Source organism: Neltuma alba, unplaced genomic scaffold, assembly GCF_004799145.2.
Source record: "Neltuma alba isolate B1F8T4 unplaced genomic scaffold, ASM479914v2 tig00001301_pilon, whole genome shotgun sequence".
In the NCBI taxonomy this organism is placed as follows: domain Eukaryota; kingdom Viridiplantae; phylum Streptophyta; class Magnoliopsida; order Fabales; family Fabaceae; genus Neltuma; species Neltuma alba.
In genome coordinates, this window is record NW_021632408.1 from 133,548 (window position 1) to 152,558 (window position 19,011).

Here is a 19,011-nt window from a genome sequence, read left to right on the forward strand (position 1 = left end):
GAACTAACTTTCATCGCAAATTTCAGTTTGCAAAAGTTTTGAATTGTCAGGTTTCATAAAAATTAGTAATTTTTGTCAACATTAATTCAATCAAGCTAAAACATATATAGAAGGACTTCTTTCAGGAAGATGGATGTTATAAAAGAACTGAAGCAGGGCTTCAACAGTAGCGCCATCTTGTTAGAAAACGTGTAAGACTGCCGAAGGTAAGACCACAGGTGATGTGAGCTTCTCAATTACGTAGTATTAATTCCCTGTCAATTAAATAGAGGGTCTGTTATACTTTATATGAAAGAAATTGCAGCAGGGAGATTTTTTATTTGTTTTTAAATCCCTAACAACTAATATGTTGTTCTCGCGTACAACAGCCTCTCTCTATGATTGGTCACTCAAAAAGAGGATCAATTTCCATTGGCAAAAGTTAGATGACTTGCGCGATATTTGGATAAGGCAAAAAGTACCTTTAAAAAATATTTTTATGAAAATCAAGATAAATTTTATATATATATATTTATTGTGTATATGATAAAATTATTTTTAAAATTATGGTTTTTCCTTGCAAAAACCTTTGTGACACTAGTGGTACACAAAAGTCATGGGTGGTCATTAGTCTGATCCTTTTGGTGAAACCAACTCCTAAGATGCGACGGGGAGAGGAAAATCCCTCCCCACTTCCTCTCTATTATTTTTATTATTGGATTAACATCCAATAGTTAAAATTTAACATATTATAACAATATTATTATAATATTAATTAAACAACAAATATATATAAGTAATTGGAAATTAATATGCATATATTACTTTTATAGATTTTTATTAAAATATTTTATAATTTTTTTATCCTGTGCTGTCTAATTATAATAATATAATAGTATTTATTTATATATAAATTAAAATTATTTATATATTATAATAATATTATTATTTTAATAGTAGAGATAACAAGTGGAGAGACGTGGAGAGAAAACTAAAGGAAGATGATATTTTTCGAGGCTCTAATAAGTTAGAAAGCCGTTTAATTTTAAATAAGAATTAACAAAATTTTAAAAAATTTTAAATCAGAAGTGTGAAATACGTCCGAAGAAGTGAGAGAGGAGGATACAATTTCACCGCACATGGGTGGACCCTTCCCTGAGCACTTTTAAAAGTTAATGTCCTTTGTCTTTCACTCTTTCGTTTATGCCTCGTGTATTCTTGTCTCCTCGCAGCTGTAAATCCGAGTCTTGATCGCCGGCAATACAAGGATTGGAATGGGAATTCTTCTCAAATACTTTTGGTTCAAACCATGATTTCATATTATTTTTTTAAAAGTAATACTGTTTGAATGATATCACACTCAAATTATGATTTTGAGGGGTACCTAAACAGGCCTCTAAATAACGATTGGTGTGTTTATTAGTTTTGCCAGTACATCCAACCAAGTTTACTCGAGATGGTCAAATTTATTTGATTTTTTTTTTTTTTGGGGTTTCTTGAAAGGCCTAGAAATGTTCCTCCTCCATGAGGTGGAAATAATCTTCTTCTTTTTTTTTTTAATGAAACACGTAACTCGAAATGATTAGTTTTCTTTAATGAATCGATAGTAAATTAGTAATAGCCATATAGTTTCGTTTATAGCCAATAAAATAATGGCTGAATGGTGTCGCTATTAAATGATCTTGAGTTGAGGGGTTATACTGATCTAATATTAAAAAAAAAAAAAACCACACACTTGATGACTTAAGGTTGGATGAAAAAATAACGTTTGATATGGGTTTAGAGGCAATTAACTTTAAAAGTAGTTGAAGTGACTCCTATTTAAGTTTCTAGTTTTTGACTTTGATCTGAACATTTGGAAATTACCCTTTTAGCATATCATCTAAATATATTTTTGTTAAACTAACTTTTTAACAAAAAAATTGTTCGCATATAAATCACATCACACATTAATTTTGATCTCAAACATTGGGTTTTAAAAGCGACGTAATAAAAGCTACTTATTTCAACATTCATCCCAATTCCAAACAAGGCGAAACAGAAGGATTTTCTCTCGGGAAGATGGATGCTTGCTACAAAGAACAGAAGCTGGGCTTCAACAATGGCGGCATATCTATCGTCAGAACGCATGGAAGAGGACCAGAACTAAGACGCCACATGTGACGTGAGCTTCTTAATTATTACTCTTCTGATCCTAAATATAAAAGCTTTTTATATGATAAATTACGCTAAAAAAAACCTAGGGATCGGAAGGAGTACTATTATTCTCTGTGAATTAAGTAGAGGGACTCTATCCGTGAAACTTCATGGAAACGACGCTGGGCTCTACAGAACGCGGATCAAGCACTTTCACAGTCTGTGTCTCGTATCTTTTATATGTCGCCTATATTCTCGTCTCCTTACAGCACTTGCAAATCCACTTACGTAGCTGCGAGGCGACGTTTCTGGGAATGGGAATCCTTCTCAACTGCTTCGGAGGCTCTGCTTCAACATCTAAGAAGCAACCTTCCACTTCAGTAGAATATCTCTGCCAGCGCTTTTCTCTCGCCCAGCTTCGAAAATCCACCAATGGCTTCAGCGAAAGCCACTTTCTGCGCCAAGGCCAGCATGGTCCGGTGTACAGGGGCTCCATCTCCATCAACGGCCAACTGAAAGATATTACAGTGAAGCGTCTGGGAGCCGGTTCCTCAACAGGTCTCACTCTGTACAAGAACGACGTCCTGTTTATGTGCCAGCTCCACCACCCGAATCTGCAGCCTCTGGTTGGATTCTGCGATGATAAAAATGAAATGATTGTGGTCTATGAGCATGCCCCAAACGGATCACTCCGGGATCTATTTGGGAGCAAGCCGCCAACGTTCTCATGGAAGAAGAGGCTGGAAATCAGCATCGGAGTGGCGCGTGGCTTGCACTACCTTCACGCCGGAACCAAACGCATCATCATTCATCGCAATATAAAATCGGCGTGCATTCTTTTGGGCGAGAACTGGGTTCCCAAACTCTCCTATTTCGGGTTCTCTCTAGCAGGACCCAAGTTCTCAGCAAAGGATATGAAACCCCTCAGGCTGGAGTCGGTCAAGGGCCCTAAGGGACACATAGCTCCTGAGTGCTTCGGCAGCAGTAACGTCACGTACAAATGCGACGTTTATTCATTTGGAGTAGTTTTGCTAGAACTCATTTGCGGAAAGACTTTATATCAAATCAGTGAGCTTGACGGGCGTCAACTTGAGAATACTGCAGATTTTTTCCATTTCACGCTGAGCTTGGTTGAGAAAGTACGTAATTTGGCAGGAACAGTAAGAGCTGAGGGAATTATTGATGAAACTTTAGTGGGACAAATAGCAGCAGAGTGCTCGAAATTGTACTTGGACATTGCAGAGAGTTGCTTGAGGGAGGATCATAATGAGAGGCCAGACATGGGAGATGTTGAAGTTCAACTTGAACGGCTATTACAGCTGCAAGAGGAAGCAGATTCTAGCAATGCTTCCTTGTGATTTAATTTCTCTTCTTGTTTGAATCTTTTCCCATACTTGTTTGGATCTCTGTCTCTCTGTTTGGTTTAAAGGAGGAGAAGAAAGGACTAACGAGAGAGATTTTAATATTACCTACCATCCCATTTGGATTAAGTTGTTGATGGGCCTTTGCAAACTTCGTAAGATGTTGAATAAAAAAATATGATTATAATTGATATTTAATATATAAAATTATGATTTTGTAATTATCTAAACTTTCTCATTTGAAAGATTATAATATCATTTTAGAAACTCCAATATATCTATAATAAAATTTATCAAAGTGTCTAATGAGAAAATAGTGAAATTTTATACATTAAAAAAGTTATATGTTGACTTTTATTAGGTGATAAAACTGATTTTATTATAGGAGGGTCGAAGATAAGGGATAATTTTTTTTTAAAATATGAAAAGGATAATTTAGTTAAAAATAATTTTTTCTTACTCCCCTTCCTCCATTAAATACCAAACAAAAAAGAAAGGGGAGCAACTTTTCTTACCTAACCTATCATTCCTTACTAGATTCTTAAGGCTTAGAGCCGGTAATATGGGCCAACCCGCCGATTATGGGTTGGCTCGTGGCGGGCCTGAAGCTTGGCGGGCTGGGCTTTTTAGGACCGCTTTCTGACGGGCTGGAATTTTTTCAACCCAGCCCGCCAACCCGCCAAATTTTGTTTTTTTGTTTTTAAACTTTTTTTTAATAAAACCTACTCAAAGTCTCAAATTCCTAACTATCTAAAATAAAACATGCAAATAGAAATTATCATAAATAAAACATGGAACCCATCCAAAGTTCCAAGTTTCAAGTTTCAAATATATTAAAATATTTAACATATGATTAAATGAACATGATATGTCCTTAATAATTTAACAAACATCTCAAATTAAAACATCAATCCAAATTAACACTACCACAAAGTCACAAACACAATGTCACTACACAAATCACTATCAAGTATCAACTATCAAGTGCTCAATCATCACTCATGAGCTAGGGCAAAGGCGCAAAGCAAAGACAAAGAGCAGAGAGCTTGGGGCTTGGGACTTGGAACTTGGGAGTTAGGACTGGCCGAGGGCGATTGGGAGACTGGGTTTGGGAGAGTTGGGAGTCTGGAAGGAGTGCGACACGCAAGCAAAATGTGAAAATGGGACCGTGTTGGTGTTGTCGTGTTAGATTATTGGACATGGACTGCTCACTATTGCGCTGTGGACTAGGCTAAGAGTGTAGAGACTAAGAGGCAAAGGGAAAAATTTGCCAAAAAAAAAAAAAAAAGGTTAAACGGGTTGGCCCGCCAACCCTGCGGGTTAGCCCGCCGCGGGTTTGGGCTTGGCGGTTATGGGCTCAAAACTTCCATTTTAAAATGGTCCTAATTTTTATCAACCCAACCCGCCACTTGTTGGCGGGTTGGTGGGTTGAGCCCATTACCGGCTCTATTAAGGCTTAACCTCTCATAATTTATTTCTGTATTATTATCGGTCTTTTCCTCCTCTTGATATCTTGGTTATAGTTGGACATGTAAGGATGTGGTTCAATCAGTGGTGGGAGAAGTTACTTTTTTCTAATCTGATTTTTGTAAAAATCAGATTATGTAAAAGTCAGATAGTATAATACGATTTATATTTAAACTGATCTTTGTAAAAAAAGTCAATTTGAGAAATTAAAACTTTTTGAATGATTAATTAAAAGAGTAAGTTTAGATGTAATTAAATTTTTAATAGAATATTTTTCTCAATTTTTCATGGATTTTATAAAGGGAAAATTGTAAATAAAGACTTTCCAATATATAAAATGGTAATCAGGGACCCTGAATTTGAAAAATTGCTGCAGAAAACCCGGTCTCAAATGAAAATTATGAAATGTTGATTAAAAGACAAAAATACCCACTGGCTTCGCATATTCTCTTCTGCTTTGTTCTCACAAACCCATATCCTAAAATCATACTTGCAGTTACTATCCCTCCCACTATATCCCTCTCCCTCTCCGCCTCTTTCCCAATCCGTTTTTGTCTTTCAAGATCCTCCAAAATGTTCCGACCTCATCGTCTTCATCATCATGGGTGAGAGGGACAAATGCCATCGACAAAACTAGAGGATGCGACCAGATCTGAGAGGAAAATGAGGTTGATTCTTCTTCTTCAACATTCAGCGGCAAGAGTCGAAAGGAGAGTCGTTTTCTCCTGTGAGAAAAATGGCAGTCTTGGGGGTAATCTTAGAACATTCCTGTTGATATATTTTTAATCTCTGCAATTTACAATCATTTGGGCTTATCTCTGTGTGGATTTCAGGCAAAGTGCATTTTTATGCCTGCTTTTGGTGAATTTTTTTTCCTTCGTAATTAATTTGCAATAAATTTTAGATTCATTTTCTAACACCAGATCAAGCTATGCAAATATATGATTCCTCATTTGGTTTCTGTGAGATGTTTGAAATCTTTGGCCAACAATATCATCAAGGACCAATACTTTGTAACTTGAGATCAAGGACCAATACTTTGTAACTTGAGATTTCCACTAAGCAGTAAGTTCTCTTTTTTTTAAAACTATGAAACTCTTGACTATGAATGATGTACATTTTTGGCGGTTCATAATTGACATTGATATATGCTGGAGGTGTTTTTCATGCAGTTATAAATTGAGAAACCTGCCAAGTATTTTGTTCTCAATTGGTTGGCTAATATGATTTGGTACTTGCAAACGTGTTAAATTGAGACTGGCACAACAAATATTGCATTTTATGTTCTTTGAAGAGTTGTGGGTGCAGATCAAGTGAGTCATATTTACAAGACATAAATTATATACATTAGATGTTTTATTCTGTCTGCTAATTCTCATCTCTTTTTTTTTTTTCCGATGACTTGCTAATTCTCATCTTTTGGAGTGGAGGAGAGTGGCCAAAGTCGGTGATCTCATCAATTTTGAAGTAGAATTCCAGTAGAAACTTGTTTTTTATTAAAAAGCAAAATTCCAATATGACAAAAATTAGTGTTTTGACAAGGGGGTGATCGAACCAAGAGTGATATTGTATTATGTGCTGGGCAAAAGAGTAACCATTGGATTTAGAGATCTGGAGAAGGAAAATAGAAAGAAAATTGCAGGCTTCACTTGACTGTAAAAAATGTGCTTCTTTGTACTGGATTTAAAAAATGAGAAGAGAATTTCTCTATTAATGAGTCATAGATGAAGAGAATATTCCTTAACTCATACCTAACTATGCATTCTATTGTGCATTCAAAGTAAATAATAGGTAAACTCCAGATTTATGCAATGAAACATTTAAGATCGCACTTCGATCAACAACATCATTCCTTTAAACAAATATTCATATTCACTTGTTAGTTTTAAGTAAAGATTTATTTATTTTAACTAAGTTATTAGCTAACATGTTTGTAATTAAAAATAACAAATTAGTTAAAATAACAAGTCTTTACTTAAAAATAACAAGTTTAATATGTGAATTTAACAAGTTTATAATTGAAAATGATAAGTTTGTTTGAAATAACAAGTATTATCTTGAGAATAACAAGTTCAATATGATGGTTTGACAAGATTATAATTGAAAATAGCAAGTTTATTAATACAAATAACAAGTTTGTTAAATAGTTGGGAATAACAAGTTCAACATGAAGATTTGACAGGTTTTATTTGAAAATAACAAGTCTATAAATGAAAATAACAACTTTGTCAAGTAGCTAGGAATAACGAGTTCAATATAAGAATATGACAAGTTTATAATAAAATAAAAATAAAAAGTCTATAAATAAAAATAACAAATTTTTTAAGTAACTAGGAATAACAAATTCAGTATAAAGATTTGACAAGTTTACAATTGAAAGCAACAGGTTTGTTAAGTAGTTGAGAATAACAAGTTCAGCATGACAATTTAACAAGTTTATATTAGAAATAACGAGTTTGTTAAGTAGTTGAAAATAACAAGTTTAATATAAGAATTTGACAATTTTATCAATAGAAATAACAAGTTTGTTAAATAGTTAGGAATAACAAGTTCAATGTGAAGATTTGACAAGTTTATAATTGAAAATAACAACTCTATAAATGAAAATAACAAATTTGTTATGTAGCTAGGAATAACAAGTTCAGTATAAAGATTTGACAAATTTATAATTAAAAATAACAAGTTTATTAAGTAATTGAGGATAACAAATTTAGTATAAGTATTTGACAACTTAATGTTAGAAATAACAAGTTTAGTATAAGAATTTGATAAGTTTATAATCAGAAATAACTAATCTAATTAACATTATTTTTACAATTTAGTTGCCATTAATAAATCTTGGATGCCAAATAGCAATGGTAGACTTATTATTTTAATTAACTTGTTAATTAACAATTACAAACTTGTTAACTAATAATTCTAAATGCTTCCAATAACAACAGCTCCCCTAATTCTAAGCACTCGCTCACTACCAGCGTGTAGTTATCAAACAAGAACCTGGAAGTGTACTAGGCGACCTTGAAATGGGAAACAAACAAATTGGGCAATTAATATTCAACCTGGTAAGTCTTAAACATAAAGACTGGTCATTTAACAGGAGGCTGTTATCATCAAACTCGTCCTTGAACATCTTCTAAATAGATTTCCAATCCAAACCATCGATATCCTTCCCCCCAAAGCCGTACACATTTATGGATTGGCTTATTAACTACTGATTCTCAAAGGAGTTCTTAAAGAAGGCACAACAAAAACCTTATATGCACTCTAAATCAATGAAGCCAAGTCTATAAGTAGTGCTTTCTGTGATTTGGGTTAACCAGGGAGTGCAGTCAGAGAGAGGATAGAAACAGACCATGAAACTAATTTTTTTTTAAACAAATAAGTAACATGTATATATTTTTTATAATTGCAAATTTTTATTTACCGAGACAGAGCTCATGCCTAGAGAGAGAGGTTGGCTATGATGGCCGAAGGGAGTGATGCCAAGGCCTCAGGGAGTGGTTCGGTTCAAGGACAAGACAAACGTGGACAGAGAGGCACAGAGAGAGAGAGAGAAGGGACAAAACGAGAAAGGGATATAAACAGTAAAGGGTATTTCAGCCATTTAACACACATTTCATAATTGCAAATTAGAACTGGGTCTTCTGTAGTAATTTTTCAAATTCAGAGTACTTAATTGTCATTTTATATATTGGAAGGTCTTTATTTGTAATTTTTCTTTTTATAAATATGATAGAAAAATAAAAAAAATTATTTTTAAAAAATAGTTTATTATTCAAAAAATAATTTTTTTAATATTAAGAACCAACTTAACTCAAGTGGCTGGGTCACAAAAAAAACACACACACAGCATGCATAAAGCATTCTCTCTTCTCACTCATGGGTTCCAACCTATCCAGACGTGGAGTAAGAAAGCTGGAAGCAAGAAATTGGAACTTTTAGAAAAAAATTCATTTTAGACACGAGTTCATTTACCTCAACATTCAGTCTAAATGCGTGTTTTAAATAAAAAGTTATTTTTTTCAACTTTTTTCAAACCATAGATCAGAAAAGATACCGTCTTGCTCACAGTAATTACCAAAAAAAAAGAGAGCTTTTCCCTTGACACCACGCAAGTGCCGTTGGCTAGTACTCCTTTGGTCTTATTTATAAGGTATTTTTAATATATTTCACACAGACCAAGAAAAACTTTAAATTTCATTAACTCTCATTAAAAATTTAATGAATTTCTAACTTTATCCCTATTTAATATACATTATACCTCATATAAACAAAGTCAATACAACAATAAATGAAGGGTAAAATTGTACATCTATGCAAAAAATTTCTCTCAGTACCTTATAAATAGGATCAAAAAATACCTTCTTTCTCTACTTTATAAATAAGACCAGAGGAGTATTACATATTATCCTGCTTATGTCAGACGCAATAGCCATATGCTTATATTGGAAGTTGTGACGGAAAAAAATTATGTTGAAATGTCAGGTATCATAAAACTTAGTACTCATCTGATTCTTGTTATAAGACCTAATTATTAAGTTAATTTTAATTTTAAATATAAGACTCATTTTTTATATTTATTAATTTTTTCTAAATTATCCCCATAAATATTTCCTCAACCATAATCAAATAGAAGAGGGAAAAGCTAAGGGATATTAAGAAAGATAATTATGGTGTTTTAGAAAAAATATGTCACATTTCTTATAATTCACTAACTTATCTTACTTTCTTAATATAATCAAATTAGTTAAATACATCTTATATCAAAGATAAGAAAGTATTTCTATCAACATTAATTCAATCAAAAGGGTGTGTTTGGGTGACACCCCAAACCATGGTTTGGGGAATAGATCACCCAAACACCCCTTCCAAAAATCAAAACCATGGTTTTGGGTCAAAACCAAACTATGGTTTTGGAAAAAGCAAAATTTTTTTGCTTTTGGAGAAAAAAGGGAGAGTGTGAGGGCCTATATGATATGTATCTTGTTATTTTTTTTATAAGCATATTTTTTTATAAATATATTTAATCTTATATTTTATAAATATATATACACATTAATTATTTATTAATTATATTATCTTATGTATTATTAATTATGTTGGTAAAAAATATGTTATTAACAATTTTATTCCTTCAAATTAAAATATATCATAAAATCTATTTTTTCTGTAATTATCATATTAACTTATGTCTTTTTTTTTAGTAATTTGTATATATAAAAAGTGCTTCTGATAACAACTATATCCAAACACTCTCACTTCTCAGAATTACTTTTTTATAAAATCTATTCTTCACAGAATTTATTTTCCCCAGAATCTATTCTCCAGAATCACTTTTCCAAACCACGATTTGGTCTCATCCAAACACACCCTAAAAAGTGTCTAGAATGACTTCTTCCAGGAAGATGGATGCTATAAAGAACTGAAGCTGGGCTTCAACAGCGGCGGCATCTTGTTAGAGCACATCGCAAGACTGCCAAAGTTAAGACCACAGGTGATGTGAGTCAACTAAGTAGAGAGTCCGTTATATTTTAGTCCTCTAATCCTATTCATGAAAAAATATTTTTTGATTTTATTCATAGGGTAACAAAAAAAACTTTTTTACGTGTATGTACAATTTTATCATTCATTTATTATTATATTGACTTAATTTACATGAGATGTAATATATATTAAATAGGGATAAAGTTAAAAAATTACTAAGTTTTGAATTAGAGTTAATGAAATTTAAAAATTTTTTTGACTGTGAAACATGTTATAATTGTGTTATAAATAGGATTAGAGTATATAAAAGAAATTGTACCTGGGAGATTTTTTTCTTTGTTGTTAAATCTTTAAGAACTAGTCTGTTCAGATGACTCAGCCTTTGAGGCACCAGTGGCACACAGAAGTCATGGGTGATCACTAGTCCGATGCTTCGGGAGAAGCCAATTCGCAGGGTGTAACGGGCCGAGGTACATATATCCTCAATTCTCTTGTTTCTGTTTTCTGCTTGTATGTTTGAGCTTTCTAGCTCGTCTTTTTGTTAATAGGTCTTGTCTGTAACTCTGTTACTTTTAATATATTATCATTTTGATTTTTTTCCCCAGACAAAGAAATAGAGAGTCTCTATCCATGAAATTTGATGGAAACGACGCTGGGGTCTACAACACGCGGATCAAGCAGCAATATACAATTCCACTGCACATGGGTGGATCCCCTTGTTGAGCACTCTTGATTTTTAGAAGTTAATGTCCTGTGTCTTTTATTTACGTCTCCTATATTCTCGTCTCCTAGCATCTCTAAATCCAAATCCTGATTGCCTGCGATGCGAGGCGACGTTAGTGGAAATGGGAATTCTTCTCAAGTGCTTTGGAGGCTCTTCTTCAACTTCTACCAAACAACCTTCCACATCAGTAGAATATCTCTGCCATCGCTTTTCTCTTTCCCAGCTTCGAAAATCCACCAACGACTTCGACGACAGCCATTTTCTCGGCCAAGGCCGGCATGGCCCGGCGTACAGAGGTCGCATCTCCGTCGATGGCCAACTCAAAGATGTTACAATGAAGCGTCTCGGACGCCGATCATCGATTCCCTCATACTCGGAGGGGCTCACACTGTACAAGAACGACGTCGTGTTCATGTGCCAGCTCCACCACCCGAATCTGCTGTCTCTTGTTGGATTCTGCGATGACAAAAATGAAATGATTGTGGTCTATGAGTATGCCCCAAACGGATCACTCCGCCGTTTACTTGGAAGCAAGCCGCCAACATTCTCGTGGAAGAAGAGGCTGGAAATCAGCATCGGAGTGGCGCGTGGATTGCACTACCTTCACTCCGGAACCAAACACATCATCCTTCATCGCCATATAACAGCGGCCGCCATTCTCTTGGGTGAGAACTGGGTTCCAAAACTCTCATATTTCGGGTTCTCTCCCAGAGGACCCAGGTTTTCAGCAAAGGATATGAAACCCCTCAAGATGGAATCCCTCAGGTGCCCTAATGAAGGATACACAGCTCCCAAGTGCTATGGTGGAAGTAATGTGACGTATAAAAGTGACGTCTTTTCATTTGGAGTAGTTTTGTTAGAACTCATCTGCGGAAAGACTTTATCCCAAATCAGTGAGCATGAGGGGCGTCAAGTTGAGAACACTGCAGATTTTTTCCAATTTACGCGGAGCGTAGTTAAGAAAGCACGCGATTTGGCAGGAACAGGAAGAGCTGAGGGAATTATAGATGAGAGTTAGGTGGGAGAAGTAGGAAGAGGGTGCTGGAAATTGTACATGGACATTACAGAGAGTTGTCTGAATGGAGATCCCAATGAGAGGCCTGATATGGGAGATGTTGAAGTGCAGCTTGAACGTCTGTTGCAGCTACAAGAGGATCCAGATTCTAACACTATAATGATCCCTTGATTTAATTCCTCTTGTTGTAATGGACTACATCCGCTGTTTAATACTACCTCTGATATATTTAATATAAAAATTTATTTGACTTTTATTTTGGTTCTAAATATAAGATTTCAATTTATCTTGTCTCTCATATTTATTTATTTTAAATGTAATCCTTGTAATAATGGTAGTTCTAGCTAATACACTTGAATAACAAGAATTTTTTTAAAAAGACTTTGAAAATAATGCCTAATAAATAGGACTATAAGAGTGCATATTTTTTGTTTTATAATTTATAGCCCGCAAATAATGGATCAATGGTATCAGTATTAAATATAAAAAGCACCTACTTAAATTCAAATAAACCAGGTTTGAGATGGCTTTAAAAGCAATTGATTATTTGCTAAAGAAATTAGTTAAGGTATTTTTGAAAATTTTTGAGTTAGCTTTTGACTCTTTTCAAAATTTGAAGTTTCTGGAATTGACTATTCATCTATCATCTAAACAAACTTTTATCTTCTCATAAAATTTACTTACGCATGAATCACATTACATGAATAAATTAACTTTTATCTCAAATTTGTCAGGTTTCATAAAAGTTATAGTACTTTCTGTCACATTAATTCAATCAAGCTAAAACATATATATAAGGACTTCTTTCAGGAAGATGGATGTTATAAAGAACTGAAGCTGGGCTTCAACAGTAGCGGCATCTTGTTAGAACACATGTAAGACTGCCGAAGGCAAGACCACAGGTGATGTGAGCTTCTCAATTACGTAGTATTAATTCCCTGTCAATTAAATAGAGGGTCTGTTATACTTTATATGAAAGAAATTGTAGCTGGGAGATTTTTTTTGTTTTTAAATCTCTAAGAACTAATCTGTCATTCTCGCATACAACAGCCTCTCTCCATGATTGGTCACTCAAAAAGAGGATCAATTTCCATTGGCCAGAGTTAGATGACTTGCGCGATATTTGGATAAGGCAAAAAGTACCTTTAAAAAATATTTTTATAAAAATCAAGATAAATTTTTATATATATATATATTTAGTTTGTATATGATAAAATTATTTTTAAAATTATAGTTTGATTTTCACCTAAACACTCTAAAAAAAAGCTTTGTGATACTACTGGTACACAAAAGTCATGGGTGATCATTAGTCTGATCCTTCGTGCAAAAACAATTCCTAAGATATGATGGGAAGAGAACTTCCCTCTCTATTTATTATTTTTATTACTGGATTAACATCCAATAGTTAAAATTTAATATATTATAACAATATTATTATAATATTAATTAAACAACAAATATATATAAGTAATTAGAAATTAATACGTATATATTTCTTTTATAGATTTTTATTAAAATATTTTATAATTTTTTTACCCTGTGCTGTCTAATTGTAATAATATAATAGTATTTATTTACATATAAATTAAAATTATTTATATGCTATAATAATATTATTTTAATAATGGAGATAACAAATGAAAAGAGGTGGAGAGAAAACTAAACGAAGATGATATTCTTCGAGGCTCTAATAAGAATTTTCCTACTTGTATGTGAACTTTCCGGCTTTTTATTCATATGAGATATAACATAGGGAAAATTATAAAAAAAGACTTTAGAATTGTAAAAACGCAGATAAGGATTCTTGACAACTTCACTTTGGGTTTTGATTATAATAATATGTCATGAAGTGTCAAAACCCAAAGTGAAATTGTTAAGGGTCCCTGTATATGTTTTTACAATTTCAAGGTTTTTTCACAATTTCTCTTATAATATATATTAAATAAAATTAAAATTAAAAAGACACTAGAAGTGAGAGAGGAGGATACAATTTCACCGCACATGGTTGGAGCCTTCCCTGAGCACTTTTAAAAGTTAATGTCGTTTGTCTTTTGTTTATGCCTCGTGCATTCTTGTCGCCTCGCAGCTGTAAATCCGAGTCTTGATCACCGGCAATACTTTTGGTCGAAACCAGATTATTTCTCTAAAATTAATACTAGACATCACACTCAAATTATGATTTTACCTCCTAAATTATGATTTTGAGAGGTACCCAAACAGGCCTCTAAGTAACGATTGGTGTGCTTAGTTTTGCCAGTACATCCAAGTTTATTAGAGATGGTCAAATTTATTTGAAATTGATTTTTTTTAATTTTTATTTTTGGGGTTTCTTGAAAGGACTAGAAATGTTCCTCCTCCATGAGGTTGGAAATAATCTATTTTTTTTAATGAAACACGTAATTCGAAATGATTAGTTTTCTTTAATGAAACGATAGTAATAGCTATATAGTTTCGTTTATAGCCAATAAAATAATGGCTGAATGGTGTCGCTATTAAATGATCTTGAGTTGAGCGGTTATACTGATCTACTATTAAAAATAAAATAAAAAACCACACACTTGATGACTTAAGGTTGGATGAAAAAAATAACGTTTGATATGGGTTTAGAGGCAATTAACTTTAAAAGTAGTTGAAGTGACTCCTATTTAAGTTTCTAGTTTTTGACTTTGATCTGAACATTTGGAAATTACCCTTTTAGCATATCATCTAAATATATTTTTGTGAAACCAACTTTTTAACAAAAAATTGTTCGCATATAAATCACATCACACACATTAATTTTGATCTGAAACGTTGGTTCTTAAAAGCGACGTAATAAAAGCTACTTATTTCAACATTCATCCCAATTCCAAACAAGGCGAAACAGAAGGATTTTCTCTCGGGAAGATGGATGCTTGCTACAAAGAAGAGAAGCTGGGCTTCAACAATGGCGGCATATCTATCGTCAGAACGCATGGAGGAGGACCAGAGCTAAGACGCCACATGTGATGTGAGCTTTTTAATTATTACTCTTCTAGTTCTAAATATAAGAGTTTTTTATACTATAAATTACGCTACGAAAGAAAGCCCAAGGGAAGGAGTACTAATATTCTCTGTGAATTAAGTAGAGGGACTCTATCCGTGAAACTTCATGGAAACGACGCTGGGCTCTACAAAACGCGGATCAAGGACTTTCACAGTCTGTGTCTCGTATCTTTTATGTCTCCTACATTCTCGTCTCCTCACAGCACTTGCAAATCCAATTACGTAGCTGCGAGGCGACGTTTCTGGGAATGGGATCCTTCTCAACTGCTTCGGAGGCTCTACTTCAACATCTAGGAAGCAACATTCCACTTCAGTGGAATATCTCTGCCAGCGCTTTTCTCTCGCCCAGCTTCGAAAATACACCAATGACTTCAGCGAAAGCCACTTTCTGCGCCAAGGCCAGCATGGTCCGGTGTACAGGGGCTCCATCTCCATCAACGGCGAACTAAAAGATATTATAGTGAAGCGTCTGGGAGCCCGATCATCGACTTCCTCAAAAGGTCTCCCTCTGTACAAGAACGACGTCCTGTTTATGTGCCAGCTCCACCACCCGAATCTGCTGTCTCTGGTTGGATTCTGCGACGATAAAAATGAAATGATTGTGGTCTATGAGCATGCCCCAAACGGATCACTCTGGGATCTACTCGGGAGTAAGCTGCCGACGTTCTCGTGGAAGAAGAGGCTGGAGATCAGCATCGGAATGGCGCGTGGATTGCACTACCTTCACTCAGGAACCAAACCCATCATCATTCATCGCAATATAAAATCGGCGTGCATTCTTTTGGGCGAGAACTGGGTTCCCAAACTCTCCTATTTCGGGTTCTCTCTAAGAGGACCCAAGTTTTCAGCAAAGGATATGAAACCCCTCAGGCTGGAGTCGGTCAAGGGCCCTAAGGGACACATAGCTCCGGAGTGCTTCGGCCGCAGTGACGTCACGTACAAATGCGACGTTTATTCATTTGGAGTAGTTTTGCTAGAACTCATTTGCGGAAAGACTTTATATCAAATCAGTGAGCTTGACGGGCGTCAACTTGAGAATACTGCAGATTTTTTCCAATTCACGCTGAGCTTGGTTGAGAAAGTACGTAATTTGGCGGGAACAGGAAGAGCTGAGGGAATTATTGATGACACTTTGGTGGGACAAATAGCAGCGGAGTGCTCGAAATTGTGTATGGACATTGCAGAGAGTTGCTTGAGTGAGGATCATAATGAGAGGCCCGACATGGGAGATGTTGAAGTTCAACTTGAACGGCTATTACAGCTGCAAGAGGAAGCAGATTCTAACAATGCTTCCTTGTGATTCAATTTCTCTTCTTGTTTGAATCTTTCCCATGCTTGTTTGTGTTTCTGTTTGGTTTAAAGGAGGAGAAGAAAGGACTAAGGATGAGAGATTTTAATATTACGTCATACCCCATTTAGATTAAGTTGTTAATGGGCCTTTGCGAACTTTGTAAAATGTTGAATTAAGAAAATATGATTATAATTGATGTTTAATATATAATATTATAATTTTGTAATTATCAAAACTTTCTTATTTGAAAGATTATAATATCATTTTAGAAACTAATATATTTGATTAATAAGAATATTTTAAGAAAGATGGTACCTATTTATTTCTTCAGTTCTTAATATATTAACTAATTATTAAGTTGATTTTGGTCTGAAATATAAGACCTATTTCTCATATTTATCTATTTTTCCTAAATTATCCTTATAGATACTCCATCAACCATAATCAAGTAGAAGAGAGGAGAAAAATATTAAGAAAGATGATTATAATGTTTTAGGAAAAATGTGTCATATTTTTTATAATTAACTAACTCACCTAACTTCCTTAATCTAATCAAGTTAGTTAAATAGATCTTATATTAAAGACAGGAGGAGCATTACAAATAACTAACTTAATAAATTTTCTTAACTTATTCAAATTAGTCAATTCACTCTTATACTAAGGAGTTGATATGGTAGTTAACAAATTTTTAATACTAACCAAACAAGAGAAGGGGAGCAGTTGCCCCCTTCCAAAAGCCGCCAGCCGAAGAATGCTATCTTAATTACTAGATTTTAGATTTAACCTCTTATAATTCGTTTCTATGCTATCGCCAGTCTTTTCCTTCCCGTGATGTATTGGATATAGTTGGACATTTAATTTTGGGTTGATACTTGTAAATAAGAAAAGATAATTTGTTGTTCACAGTATATACACACCTGGTGTGTGCTTTTTAATTTAATGAATAATTAATTAAAACCAGGAGACATAGAGTCAACATTAGTGGCTGTAGCTGTGAGTTGTGACGCATCAAATGTTGGTGTTAATTAGTTATTCCCTTTTAATTCCCAGTTCTTTACATGAAATGCTCGTGTTGTTTAAAACAGTAGCAGTAGTATTAGTTTTAGTAGATATTTAGATAAAAACTAAATCATGATTTTAAAAATAATTATACAACATACGAAGTAAATATATAAAAAATTTGTTTTGATTTAAAAAAATAATTTTTAAAAATAATTTTGGCTGGATGCAATTATAAAGATGCATTTCAGCTTGCTGCCGAAACAGAGGACTGGTGGTAAATCTGAGCAAACAAGAAGTAAATAGCTTTGGTATAATTAAATTGACATCACGGCTCTTACTGCATAGAGAATAAACATTTCTTAAAAGTCTCTTTACAATACAGGTCATACAAAGATGCTCCCATTTTTCACTTGTTGTACGATAAAGACACAGCACAGATTATCAATAATAGAAGACAACCTAACAGGCAATCTGGGATCACATCTCAACATAAATCAAGAAAGCATCTATTTATTGATCTATAGGTTTTGACGTGAATGTGAATTGCTATTATTAAGACTGACAACATGGGTCAACCCGCAATCGGCTTGAAATTATATGGGTCGGGCTGAAAAAACTCGTTTGAAGGTGAGTTAGTTTTTAACCAACCCTAACCTGTCAAAGTTGGGTTAGTGGGCTAACCTACCAACACATATTTATTTATTTATTTTTAATTTTTTTGACTTTTCAATATTTTTTTTCTCATCCAATATCCAAGAATAATAATAAAATTTTTGTTTTTCCTTAAAATATTTGATTGAAAGCACCAAATAAATTATATCGGTATTTTTTTAAATTTTTTAGATAGGATATAATATATAATAATATAATTATAACAATTAAAAATTTTTAAAAAATAAAAAAATAGATGTGGGTTAGGTGGGCTAACCCATGGCCGACTGTAGGCCTGGCAGTGCGAATTAAAAAGGCTTGTTTATTGATCGATTGCTTTTAGTCAACTCTAACGCGTCATTTTTTATAGGTTGGTGGGTTGAATCCACGGGTTCAACTCATATTACCAACTCTAGCTATTACTAGGTCTAACTACAATTAGAAATCAAACAGCCTTAAAGTGCAAGCTCAAAAACATATTAATTTGGTTTTTAATATAAAACATAATTAATTAATTTGAGTAGATTAAAGATGCTAGTTAAATTAGTTAATATAATTTTTTTTTATAAAATACCTCAAGCATTTTTCTTAATTTTCTCCCTCTTTTTTCTACATGATTATTGTTGGGAAATATTAATAAGGTTAATTTAAGAAAAATTGATAAATACAAGTTTTATATATAGAACCAACATCAACTTTCTAATTAACTCTTATATTAAAAACCGGTAGAGTATATTAATAACAATACCCTGTCCCGATCAACTTTCACAAATAAGTTAACGCAGACTAAAATTAGATAACGATTGGTATCCTTGTTTAAATTCTTTTGAACTGATCAACTGATCTTTTTTTTTTTTTTGGGTCTCTTCGAAGGCCT

At 33.7% G+C, this 19,011-nt stretch overlaps 3 protein-coding genes across 3 annotated transcripts; all 3 read left to right on the forward strand.

Moving 5' to 3' along the window:
* Positions 1-2,285: 2,285 nt before the first annotated feature.
* Positions 2,286-3,473, forward strand: LOC114754785 (receptor-like protein kinase ANXUR1). Its single transcript, XM_028943615.1, has one exon. The coding sequence runs from the start codon at positions 2,286-2,288 to the stop codon at positions 3,471-3,473; it is 1,188 nt and encodes a 395-aa protein (XP_028799448.1).
* Positions 3,474-11,272: 7,799 nt separating this feature from the next.
* On the forward strand, positions 11,273-12,169 carry LOC114754793 (probable receptor-like protein kinase At5g38990). The gene has a single exon (XM_028943624.1). It carries the CDS (start codon positions 11,273-11,275, stop codon positions 12,167-12,169), a length of 897 nt encoding a protein of 298 aa, XP_028799457.1.
* Positions 12,170-15,052: 2,883 nt separating this feature from the next.
* Positions 15,053-16,490, forward strand: LOC114754800 (receptor-like protein kinase ANXUR2). The gene is made up of 2 exons (XM_028943636.1): positions 15,053-15,109; positions 15,417-16,490. The coding sequence occupies exons 1-2, from the start codon at positions 15,053-15,055 to the stop codon at positions 16,488-16,490; spliced, it is 1,131 nt and encodes a 376-aa protein (XP_028799469.1).
* Positions 16,491-19,011: the final 2,521 nt, after the last annotated feature.